This window comes from Macadamia integrifolia, chromosome 3, assembly GCF_013358625.1.
Source record: "Macadamia integrifolia cultivar HAES 741 chromosome 3, SCU_Mint_v3, whole genome shotgun sequence".
NCBI lineage: Eukaryota > Viridiplantae > Streptophyta > Magnoliopsida > Proteales > Proteaceae > Macadamia > Macadamia integrifolia.
The window spans coordinates 6,624,437-6,637,615 of NC_056559.1; the positions used below are offsets into that span (position 1 = coordinate 6,624,437).

At 37.0% G+C, this 13,179-nt stretch overlaps 2 protein-coding genes across 2 annotated transcripts in view; both read right to left on the reverse strand.

Moving 5' to 3' along the window:
• Positions 1-1,964: 1,964 nt before the first annotated feature.
• LOC122073753 lies at positions 1,965-2,426 on the reverse strand. The gene has a single exon (XM_042638378.1). It carries the CDS (start codon positions 2,424-2,426, stop codon positions 1,965-1,967), a length of 462 nt encoding a protein of 153 aa, XP_042494312.1.
• An 8,245-nt stretch (positions 2,427-10,671) lies between these two features.
• LOC122073754 (protein DMR6-LIKE OXYGENASE 1-like) overlaps positions 10,672-13,179 on the reverse strand; it is a 15,753-nt gene continuing 13,245 nt past the window's right edge. Inside the window, exons 4-5 of the mRNA XM_042638379.1 lie at positions 10,917-11,049; positions 10,672-10,831 (exon numbers count right to left, since the gene is read on the reverse strand). Of these exons, the coding sequence (XP_042494313.1) occupies positions 10,672-10,831; positions 10,917-11,049 (293 nt within the window). The remainder of the gene's footprint in view (positions 10,832-10,916; positions 11,050-13,179) is intronic.

Consider the following 13,179-nt stretch of genomic DNA (forward strand, 5'->3'; position numbering starts at 1 on the left):
ACCTAGTCCGAAGTGATAAAACCAACTAAAATCGACCAAAACCTGAATTGAATCAAACCAATCCAATGGACTAAGGTATGTTGAGATCGGTTGAAAACCAGTCCAAATGGGATCCACCAATAATCAAATCGAATCCAACCCAAAATGAAACTGATAAAAAAAAGTGATTATGAGGTTATAAATAAGTGAATTGATTGTTTTTTTTCGCTAAATGGATGATTTATTGAGAAAGAAGAAAAAACCAGCAATCAACATACAAATCACAAAGCATGCCACGAGGCCCCACCTTTGGCATAGCCATCATCAGGACCTAGGGCCGCTCACTACACAAACCTCTATGAGGGTCTAGAAGATTCATCTCTCACCCTCATATCAGAGATATGGGCTGGAAAGACGTCATTGACTGTCGAACATCTTGATTTTGCAGCTTTCTTGTCTAGGAAGTTTGCCACCGAGTTCCCTTCTCTATAGTTGTGAGTGATTTTCCATGTAATAATACTTCCCAGGTATTGCCTTAGATGGTTCCATCTCTGCAGAGCCATCCATGGAATTTTTCCCTGATGAATTGACATAACCAGAGCAGCTGAATCTGATTCTACCCAGAGGAATGGAATAACTAACTGTTTTGCTTTCATGAGACCATGCATTAGACCTTCTAATTCTGCTTCATAATTTTCTTTAATCCCCAAATATATGCTGCAAGACCAGAGACACCTGCCATTATGATCTTTCATGATTGCACCTGCACCTGCATTACCAGGGTTCCCAAGAGAGCTTCCATCAAAGTTTAGCTTGACCCACCCCGTAAGCGGTTTGCACCAATAAACTTCTAGGGGGGGTTTAATGCCCGCGCTAAGAATGTTCAGACCCAGCCTCCTGCAACAAAGAATTTCATTCATGGATTTGATTGATGTTTTCACATTAGGAATAGTCTCTCTCATGTCGTTCTTAATCATTTCAATCACATGCCTTTGTTGTCTCTGTCTATCTTCAAAGCGACGCCCATTCCTTTCTTTCAAAATGTTTTCAGCTGAAATGGCAAAGGTGATTGACCAGACCTCTTTCAGATTAATTATCTTCATTTTCCTTTTCCACCATGAAGCCAGATCATGAAGGGACTCATGCTTTCTACTGGGAATATTAAACCATTCATAGACAATATTCCAAACTCTCTCTGCAAACTGGCAATGGACCAAAATATGATCTAAATCCTCACTCAAGCTTCTACATAATTCGCATCTAGAGGCCATAGGGATGCCTCTCTTCATAACCTCCGCATCAGTAGGGAGTTTGCCATGCATGATTCTTCACCCAAAGATAGAAATTCTCGGGTGCAATTTCTTAGACCAGATCAGCACCTCCCAAGAGATTCAGTCCTTTTTCCGCCTAACTGTATTCCATGCTGATTTTGTCGAAAAGATCCCATCAGTGTTGGGGCTCCAAACACACCTATCTTCATACTCAGACTGGGGGAGAGGGATTTCCATGACGGTGTCGATGATTTCAGTCATTCTACTCGATTGGCAATTGGGGAAATTCCATTCGCAATTCTGAATGACTCGATCAACCTTACCACTCAATGCTTCGTCTGAATTTTGTTCTATCTCCATAAGGTCAGCGATAGTCTTAGGCCCCAGCCATGTATCATTTAAAAAATTTATTTTCCTTCCATTCCCGATGATCCATCTTTCATTTAAGGAGACAAACTCCCATAATTTCCGGAAACCCGTCCATATCGAAGAGGACATGTGGTCTTTTCGAAGAGATCCATCTGCTTTAGTGAAGCGAGCTTTAAAAAATCTATAAGTTGGGTCGTCATCATGCTACGTCTTCCAAACCGCCTTGGACAGCAGGGCTTCATTGATCTCCCTTAACCTGCGCAGACCTAGTCCACCCTCAGATTTTGGCTTGCAGCACTGATCCCAGCTTACTGTGATAGATCTGCACATATCAACATCTTCTGTTCAGATGAAGTTGTGAATCCACTTCTCCATGATCTTGATGAGCTCAGATGACCACCAATATACAGAGAAGCTATGCATGGGTATGCCCGTCACCACAGTTCTGGCGAGCTCCACTCTACCTGCCATAGAGAGCAGCCTTCCCTTCCAGTCCGCAAGTCTCGCTTTAACTTTGTCCAACACAGGGAGGAGGAATTCTTTCTTAACTCTACCTTTGAAAATTTCCACACCCAAATACTTAGTGGGCAAACTACAAATTGGGATTCCCATCTTCTCTCCTATTACAAGCTTTTTAGCAGCAGAGATGTTCCCTAAAAACACCTTGCTCTTCTCCAAGCTGATGTGTTGACCTGAGCATTCTTCATACATAATTAAGAAGGATTTAAGATTCCTGACGTACCTTATAGATGCATTGGTGAATATGAATATGTCGTCGGCGAACAGCATATGACTAGGGGTAGGCATCCCACGAGGGCCGTTTAGGGGTTTGATTCTCTCGGATTATCATATTGAGCCCTCTACACAGAACCTCTTCAGCCAAAACAAATAAGAGAGGAGATAAGGGGTCACCTTGCCTCATCCCTCTACCGACATTAAAGAAACCCACCGGTCCTCCGTTCAGAAGAATGGAGATTCTTGCAGAATCCAACAACTGATGAACCCATCCAATCCAGGTTTCAAAGAATCCAAATTTCCTCATGACTGAGAATAGAAAGCTCCAATCAATTGTGTCAAAGGCCTTCTTGATGTCGATTTTAACACCCATCCCTCCTCCTCTCGTCGCAGTCGAATCATATTAGCTAGCTCCGAAGCCAAGTAGATATTTGTATGAATAATTTTCCCCCTTTGGAATGCCCCTTGCTCGCGCGAAATAATTCTCGGAAAGAAGCTTGCTAGTCTCATGGCAAGAGTTTTAGAAATTATTTTGCAAATAAAATTTCCTATACACAAGGGGCGGAATTTATCCAAAGAGTCAGACCCTTCAGTTTTTGGAATAAGTAAGAGAAAATTATTGTTGATCCCCTGAGGCATGATTCCAAAAATAAAGAAGCAACGAATAGCATTGCAAACATCAGATGCTATAATATCCCAGCAGTGCTTGAAGAACTCACCAGGGAACCCATCTGGACCGGGAGAGCTAGCAGGATCAAAGCTCCAGACCACCTCTTTGATCTCCAAATCTGAAGGCATTCTGTCCAAAATGGCTCTATCTTGCTGTAGTAATTCGCAGGGGATGCAGTCAAGGATCGAGGGATGCCCAGACACAAGCGCTGCTTTGTGAAAATTAGTGAAAAAGTCCACCATATAGTGTTCCAGATCTGATCGCTCCGATATGATAGCGCCATCATCTGTCTTTAAGCATCTAATAGTGTTTTTAATTCTTTGCATCTTCGCTGAGAGGTGGAAGAAATTTGTACATCTGTCCCCAAGCTTCTTCCATCGAATCCTCGATTTTTCATCCCACATTTTTCATAGTTCTCCATTGCCTTTAAATACCTTGTTTTGGCATCTGCCTCTTGAGAAAATAAAAAATCATCAAGGCCATCTTCGTCATTTTTTCATTGTGAATTGATTGTTGATTTCTTACAATATTAGTGAGAATATTTGTTTTTGTAATGGGAATTGTTGCAATTCAGTGAAGGTTGAATGGTTCTCATTCAACCCCGGAATGACCCGGTCCATGCGGTTGTGAGGTCAGTATGGGTCCGCGTGACTAGTCAGGCCGAAGGCCTGGATACCCGTCGTTGGGAAAAAAAAAGAAGGAATTGTTACAAATCAATGAATATGAGGTTATGAATAGGAAAATTGAATTATAAATCGTAACAATGCTTCCATTGATCTCCTTTTTCATTATAAAAAATTAGTTAGATAGTTAAATGAATGATAGGATAATAGGGTTCGTTTTGTGATTTCAATATTAGTTATCTTCTTAGTTATCCATTGGTTTTAATACTAGTTATCTTTCTCTTACAATAATAAGTCATGATTTAGTCACAAATTTAAAGGTTTTCATCAAATCTTTCGTAAGATTTCATTATGATTTCAAAATCAAACTGGATCGAAATAGAAATCGATCATTAACCAATATTCCTTAATGAATTGGTTTTGATCTACCTCATTTCTAGACTGAAACGGATTCAACCCAACTGCCAAATATAAAAGCAAGACGGATATCTTCATTTTTCTAGGGTTCAACTCTCCAACCCAATTCCCTATAAAATCCCATCACCCAACCTCTACTCCTTACTAACATGGAGTCCATGATCAAGCCCTTGTTCCTACTTTGACTAGCCATGGTTCTTGTTGTGAATAAAGCTGCAGCATTGACAAATAAGGAAGTGCCTAAGCTGGAGGTTAAACGGTGATCCTGACTCTTTTGAGCTCCCAGAAAGTGATCGATGAAGCAACTTCTAGGGGAGTGGTAAGCCGTTTCCTTTTCAAGGAAATCCCAACCGGTCGAAGTAAATTGACTTGTGATAAGTTCACCAGGACTTGTAAAAAAGAAAAAAAGAAAAGAAAAAAAAAAAGCATGAAACCTATTCAGGAGTCATCAAGACTCACTCAGGTTTAAGAAATGATCAGACCATGTTCGAGTTAGCCTGACTTTTTATTGACTCGGTGTTTCTCAGTTGATTAACCAAATTAATCCCTATCTGACTTATCTTGAATGTGGGTTCCACGTTCATGCTGATGGGGCCCACTTGAATTTGGAGGGCCCTTTGATAGTTTGATGGACCAATTGACTAGCTAGATGGTTCATGGTTGGATTGTGTCAAACCAATGGTCCAGGCCAATCCGGTTTTATAACAAATTATTAACAATTGTCTAATTCCTAGTAACTTTTTATGGAGATAGAATGATGTTGTTAGTTTAGTAGGGTTTCATAGATTAAAGAATTAGATACACTTTACGTGTTTTGACCTTATTTAGCTCAATTTAACTTATCTTTTATATTTGTTTAAGGGATAAAACATTTCCATTAATCTTTTGACCATCCACAACTTTTTCTAATATATTTCAGAGTAAGAAAGATCCCCATGTCAAGCATGTAGGGATGCATTCTTATGTCCTCTCGCATTCTGACCATGTAAACTCACACTGGCATTCTCTCTCTCCACTGACTATGTAGTTGATCTCCCGTCTCCATTCAAAGTATTAAATTTAAAATCTTAGACAAAATTTTCTTTCACAATTGAGAAAGGAAGAATCCTCTCATCACTGGTGATTTGATCATGTAATTGAATTTCTATGTCATCATAAACCCCCATTCTGCAGGTAAAAAAAAGGCACCCCACCCTTGTCCAATTAGGTATAAGCGATGGCAATAGTGAAGGGATTCATCCTTCACCTGGGTGAATAAAAACTGGGTCCTAAAACCTGAATTCGGTTGGACCAATCTCATCAGACCAGACTGTGCTTGGACATTTGGAACTCCAACTCCATATTAGGGCTAGTCTACCATCCACTGTTTCACACAAATATCTTAGGTAGGATTTCCAACCGCCAGGCTACAATAGTCTATCCTAGTCCATTTCTATAAAAGAATTTAATGATGTTAATGAAATGTTGCCTAACCTTGCTAGCTGTTGCTGTTCTTAGTAAGAAGCTAAGTCTCATTTGGTATTTGAATGACGTTCTGGTCTCATAGTTTCGTACGTAGCCGTTGAAATAGACCAACCCACTAAAAAAAAATGCAAAACGTAAACGGTATGCCCACCTCCTCCTCTTTAGCCCTTCATGTCAACTCTCTCTCGTCAACTTCTCTATATAAACCCATCAAACTCACTCTTCAGACTCACCATTCATTTCATCTATACCCTCTTGTCTCCCTCTTCCCTCTTCCCTCTTCCCTCATTCTAATTTCTAATTCCTTCCACACCCCTTACCAACCATGAAGTTGGTTAAGTTGTTCTTTGTTCTTGCAATAGCCATGGCCTTAATCATAGGCATCACAGCAGCAATGCCAAGGAAGAAGAAGAAGAAGTAGAAGTAGAAGATAATGGTGAACAACCATCATCTTCTTCATCTTCTCTGAGGGGAATGGGTAGGTTCCTGAAACAAAATTACAGCAGCAACCCTAGGCAGCAAATGACTTGTAACAAATACCCTAGGATATGTAGAGCTAGGGGTAGCCCAGGACCTGATTGCTGCAGCAAGAAATGTGTCAATGTGAAAACAGACCGACTCAATTGTGGATTTTGTGGGAAGAAGTGCAAGTACAATGAGATATGTTGTGGAGGTAAATGTATCAACCCTTCCTCCAACAATAAACATTGTGGGCAATGCAACATCAAGTGCAAGAAAGGGTACTCCTGTGAACTGGGTATATGCAACTACGCTTAGAGAGAGAGAGCTATGTATGTTTGTGTATGTGTGTGTATTTCACCATCATTCTTCTTATTCTTCTTCATCTATAGAGCCTTATAATTTGTATTTTACGAGTGTAACATAACAATAAAGGCAAGCAATCTACCACGTAGGGGCTCTGCCAAGTTCTTTTATGCATGGAGATGTATACGCTTATTTCTATTTAATCATATAAAAAGGTCCAAATTTATCACTATTTTTATTTCTTTTTGTTGGTCATTGTCCTTGATTGAGGTTATAGTGTTCCGTTCGTTTTTGTTGGTCATTGTCCAAGACAAATTTGATATTAGATTCTTAATTTTCTTCTCTATCAAGAACTAGCCTTAGCAAAACCTTTTCCTTACTTTTTTCATTAGTGTGGCTCCATCTGGTGAGGTTGGATTATCACGTTCTTGTACAAAAACATTCTTGTACGCCTATCCGATTGCCTCATGGATTCCACTTAAACTTTCTTTTACTAGTACAAGTCTTTAGAGTGAGTGGTCTATATGGCATTTCCAAAAAGTAAGAACAGTGGAGTCCATGTGACAATGGGAGAGGCAGACGAGAACATGATTCTTCCTCCCATTTGGTTGCAAGCGAAGGAAAGTGAAATCACTATTATAGAGAAAAGAAAGTTTAATAATTATTTCAAATCGAAGATATTTATTTCGTAAGTAAATTAATTTTGAATGATTTAAAGTTGGTGACACAATTATGTGAGATAATAATTATAACATTTTCTACTTTCATAATGTTTTGATCATTCTCTTTTTTTTGACAACCAAATAAAGCTGTATAAGAGTACATTTATTAAGTGATCAGGAAGGTTTAAATTACGAAACGACAAGCGGACATGTTTGGGTAGAAAGTAGAAATTGGAGGATGTATAGACCTATTGACAGTAATTAATTATAATATCTCTTCAAAATTATTGATGATTAATAAAAAAAATTAAAGTATCTTAAATCTAAGAAAAGTAAAGACCGTTTAAGACCTGTTTAAGACTTTATTGATACATTACCCCATTTAAAGCTCGATTATAACTCGATTAGATCGATTAAAAAAAGCCCAATGAAAGATCAGAACCCATTTGAATCTAACCCGAAATCAACCAAGATCAACTCATTCCTTAAATAGATAAGTCACTATTCAAATATATGAGCTCACGCGACCCGGCCAGGCACGACGGATTGACACCCTAAACGCTGTTATCAAAAATTAACGTACAGATGGCACTTGTGATTGATTGGTCGATGTCCACCGCACAGTAGCAATTTTCTCATCAAACATTACATCATATATATGTCACTCAGGCTCTCAACAATCCAAGCACGTGTTGGACATAAAGGAAACAGTATCAAAGTGTAATTATGTAAGGATGTTAAGACCCTGCCGTAGGTGGTGCCGTGATTTGTATGGCAAAAGTGGATTGCTCTACAATTTTTCTTTGCATCCATTAAATGGAAGGTTCTTCACCATAATTGTGAAATTAATTCTGTTTTTGCCGATTATTTGACAAAATTAGTGGCAAAGTTTGAAACTTACACTAATTTCCTCGTGGGTACTCAAGGTAGGTTAAGATTTTGGTTCAAATGAAGTTCATTTTATGTTTCTTTATCTTTTAGGATGTTTGTTTTTCTTTTCCACTGATGACAATGCCAAAGATGGGGAATTTTTAGATTAAGAATTCATCCTTCTTGTTGGAGTATTTGGCCTAATCTAGTTTTAATTGCATGTTCTTTTTTCTTAACACAAAAGACCCTTTAGAAAAGAAAAAAAAAAAATGTTAAGGTTCAATCCCAGAATCTTATTGGTTTGGTTTTACGTTGGGGGTTTTATTGAACCGGTAAAAATAGAAACAAAATTGGGTCCATAGAAAAAAAAGATAAAATATGATAAAAAAACTGAACACCCCGTTTCAAAAGAAAATATATATATTTCCATTGATCTCCTTGTGTTAGATGTAAAATTAAAATTGGATCAAACTGAACATAATGATAGACCGATTATAAACCAATTATGATAAATGATAAGAAACCAGACCAATACTAATACCAAAACCAATTCAACCTGATGAAAAAAAGCATGAAACCTTCTCACTTCGCACAGAAGAGAGTGATAAGTAGTTTCCTTGTTGAGCTTCCAGAAAGTGATGAAGCAACTTCTGTTCCCCCTAGGACTTTTAAAAAAAGCATGTAACATGTTCAAGAATCATGAAGACTCACCCAGCTTTAAAAAATGACCAGATGATATTCAAGTTAGCCCGAATTGTTATTGATGACTTGGTGTTTCTTAGTTGACTAACCAAATTAACCCTTATCTGACTCATTTTCAGTGTGGGATCCACATTCATGCTGATGGGGCCCACCTGAATTTGGAGGCCCCATTGATAGTCTGATAGACCAATTGACTGGCTGGACGGTTCATGGTTGGACTGTGTCAAACCAATGGTCCAGGCCGCTGCAGTCCGGTTTTGTAACAAATTATTAACAATAGTCTAATCCCTAGCAACTTTTTTATGGAGATAGAATGATGTTGTTAGTTTAGTAGGGTTTCATAGATTTAAGAATTAGATATTCTTTACGTGTGTTGACCTTATTTAGCTCTATCTAACTTACCTTTTATACTTGTTTAAGGGATGAAAACATTTTTATTAATCTTTTGACTATCCATAACTTTTTCTAATATATTTCAAAGGAAAAAAAGATCCTTACGTCAAGTGTGTAAGAATGTTTTTATATGTCCTCCCACGTTTTAACCATGTGGACTCACATTGACATTCTCTTCCTCGGGCTATATAGTTGATCATCGTCTCCATTAAAAGTATTATATTTAAAATCATAGACAAAAATTTCTTTCACAGTTGAAAAAGGAAGAATCCCCTCACTGCTAGTGATTTGATCTTGTGGTTGGATTTTTGTGTCATCATAAACCCCTACTGTATAGGGTAAAAAAAAAAAGCACCCTTCCCTTGTTCAATTAGATAGAACCAATGGCAATGGTGAGGGGACTCGTCCTTTCCCTTGGGTGAATAAAAACTAGGTCCTAAAACCTGAATTCAGTTGGACCGATCTCATCGAACCAGACTGTGCTTGGACCTTTGGACCTCCAACCCCATATTAGGACTAGTCTACATCCACTGTTCCACATGAATATCTAATGTAATACAAAAAGTACCTTTTTCTTGGGTTAAGAATTTCTCTTTGCACTGGTATGTCTTCACCCAGGAGAAGATTCAGCTTTTTAAATTCAAAATTCCTCTTGGGAATTATGAAGTTATCTTCTGCTCCCCAAAAAAATCTCTTGTAAAAAACACAAAAAAACATGAGAAAATATGAAAACATAATAAGACAAAGAATGAATGATTACTCAATGATTTCCTATGTGTCTATCTCTCTCATAAAATTCAAAATTCTTTGAATTTTTTTCTTTTCTTTTCTTTTCTTCTCTTGGTTACGAAACATACATCCTCTTTTTATTTTCTCACCATTTCATTTCTTTTCTTCTCTTTTCTTTTCTTTTCTTTTTTTTTTTCTTTTTTCTTTTCTTTACTTTTCTTCTCTTGGCTACCAAAGATAGCCTAAGGCTGTGTTTGGTAGCCAGGAGAAGAAAAGAAAAGAAAAGAAAAGAAAAAAGGTACAATTTTTGTACTTTTTTCCTTGGGTTAAGAATTTTTCATTGCACTTAGTATGTCTTCACCTAAGAGAATATTCCCCTTTTCAAACTCAAAATTCTTCTTGGGAATTGTGAAATTTTCTTTTGCTTCTCAAAAAATTTTCTTGCCAAAAACACAAGAAAACATGAGAAAATATGAAAAGATAATAAGACAAAAAATGAATGATTACACAATGATTTGCTATGTGTCTATCTCTCTCTTAAAATTCAAAATTTTTTGAATTTATTTCTTTTCTTTTCTTTTCTTCCCTTGGTAACCAAACATACATACTCTTTTTATTTTCCCACCATTTCTTCTTATTTCTTTTCTAGATTCTTATTTCTTTTCTGTTCTTCTTGGCTACCAAACATAGCCTAAAAGAATTTATTGATGTTAGTGAAATGTTGCCTAACCTTGCTAGCTGTAGATGTTCTTGGTAAAAAGTTAAGTTTCATTCTGTTCTTGAATGAAGTTCTGGTTTTATACTTTATACGTAGCCGTTGAATTAGACCAACCCACTAAAATAGCAAAACGTAGACAGTTTGCCCACCTCCTCCTCTTCAATCCTTCATGTCAACTCTCTCCTACCAACTTCTCTCTATATAAACCCATCAAATTAACTCATTCTCCAGGCTAACCTTTCATTTCATCTGTACCCTCTTGTCTCCCTCTTCCCTCATTCTAATTTCTAATTCCTTATACTCCTCACTGATCACCAACCATGAAGTTGATTAAGGTGTTCTTTGTTCTAGCAGTAGCCATGGCTTTAATCATAGGCATCACAGCAGCAATACCAAGGGAAGAAGAATAAGAAGTAGAAGATGATGGTGGTTCTTCATCTTCTCTGCGGGGAATGGGTCGGTTCCTGAGACAAAACAGCAGCAACCGAAGGCAGCAAATGACTTGCAACAAATACCCTAGAATATGTAGGTTAAAGGGGAGCCCAGGACATGATTGCTGCAACAAGAAATGTGTTAATGTGTCCACAGACAGACTCAATTATGGGATGTGTGGGAAGAAGTGCAAGTACAATGAGATATGTTGTGGAGGTAAATGTGTCAACCCTTCCTCCAATAAGAAGCACTGTGGGCAATGCAGTAATACATGCAAGAAAGGGAGCTCTTGTGTGTTAGGGATATGCAACTACGCTTAGACTTAGTTAGAGAGAGAGAGAGAGAGAGAGAGAGAGAGAGAGATAGATATGTACGTTTGTGTGTTGCACCATTCTTTTTCTTCTTCTTCTTCATCTGTGTAATCTTATAATTTGTATTATTGGAGTGTAAATTAATAATACAAGGCAAGTTCTTTATGCTTAGAGATGTACTCATCCGTGGGTTGTCCAAATGGTTAGGGTGAATTGGGGATTATGTAAATAGACGCAAGTACGCATAAGTTGGCCCGGACACCGTGGTTAAAAAAAAAAAAAAGCGCTTAGAGATGTATATGTTTATTTCTATTTGAACATATAAAAAGGGTCTTCCATATTCATGGATATATCTTCTGGCTGGTCATCGTCATTGATTGAGGTTTCTACTTTCCTTTTGTCGGGAGTCTAGTTCAACATAGACTGCTAATTAGCTTACAACCTTCTTTATATATATATTTGGGAGTCCTTCCACTAATGAATTCAAATTTTTGGGATGAGAACTTTACATGTTATTAGAGTAGGTTTTCACAATATTCACGTGTCTTTAGTAAATATTACTACACATTTGGGGGTGTGTTGGGAGTGGTCAATCATATCTAAAACAATTAATTTTTATTTCCTGACCAAATTGCCTCGACACACATTTGATATTAAATTCTTAATCCTTTTCCCTATCAAGGCTATAGACCTAGCCATGGCAAAACCTTTCGCATTTTTTCAAAGGCTACGTTTGGTTCCAAATGAAAGGAAGTGAAATAATTTTTTTAAGAAGAAAAGAAAGTTTAATCATCATTATTGTATAAGTCATTTAAATCCTTACTATATTTGGTAAATATATATTTTAAATGCAAATTTTATTTTTATTTTTCAAAGAAAAGAGATTTGATTAGATAGTAAAGTGAAATTTAATGATCAAAGTTGGTATGATTTAGACTTGGTGACAAAATTATGTGAGATGATGATGATAAAACTTTCTGATTTTATAATGATTTGATTTGATTTCTATTTTCCTGATTTCCTTTGCAACCAAGTAGAGCCTAAATAAAGATACATTTATTAGGCCAGGACGATTTTAACCAGGGAACAATGGGTTAAGCTTATTTGGGCTGAAAAAGAAAAGGTTGTTTCAGCCCATCGATGCAAGTCCAGTGCCTCAATAAAGCCCATTTTATTATTATTAAATTTTTTTTTGGAGGGGTGAGAGGACACATTTAGTCATCATCAACTTATGGTACATGTAGCAAATGGAACACAACTCTAAAATTTATAGGTTAAAATTAGGCCAAACCATCGTACCACGTAGGGGCTCTGCCAAGTTCTTTTATGCATGGAGATGTATATGCTTATTTCTATTTAATCATATAAAAAGGTGCAAATTTATTACTATTTTTATTTCTTTTTGTTGGTCATTGTCCTTGATTGAGGTTATAGTGTTCCCTTCGTTTTTTTAATGGACAAGGTCGCCTGCTTGAGCTCTGGGGTTACCATGGTTCGGTCAATTAGCTCTCTCAAAAATAATTTGTATTTCCCGGCAGAAATGCCCCAACACAATTTTGATATTAGATTCTTAATTTTCTTCTCTATCAAGAACTGGCGTTAGCAAAACTTTTTCCTTACTTTTGTCATTATTGTGGCCCCATTTGGTGAGATTAGATGATCACGTTCTTGTATGAGAATATTCTTGTACGTCTATCCCATTACTATGTGGATTCCACTTAAACCCTCTTTTAATAGCACAGCTATCTAGAGTGGGTGGAGTCCATGTGTTGTTACCAAAAAGGAAGAAGAGTGGAGTGCATGTGGCAATAGAAGAGTGGACGAGACCATGAGTCTTCCTCCAGTTCGGTCCCCAGTAAGCAAGTAAGGGAAGTGAAATCACTTTTAAGGAAAAATGAAAATTTATAATTATTATTGTATGATTCACATAAAACTCTTAACTACATTTGGAAAACATATTTTTCAAATCAAAGAAATTTGTTTGGAAAGTAAATTAAATTCAGTAATTAAATTTTTTATGATTTAAAGTTGGGGACAAAACTATGTTAGATAATGATTATAATATTTTT

What these genes read in the sequence shown, in the direction of transcription:
- LOC122073753 (XM_042638378.1), bottom strand. Translation starts at nt 2,426, where the DNA reads ATGCCTACCCCTAGTCATATGCTGTTCGCCGACGACATATTCATATTC.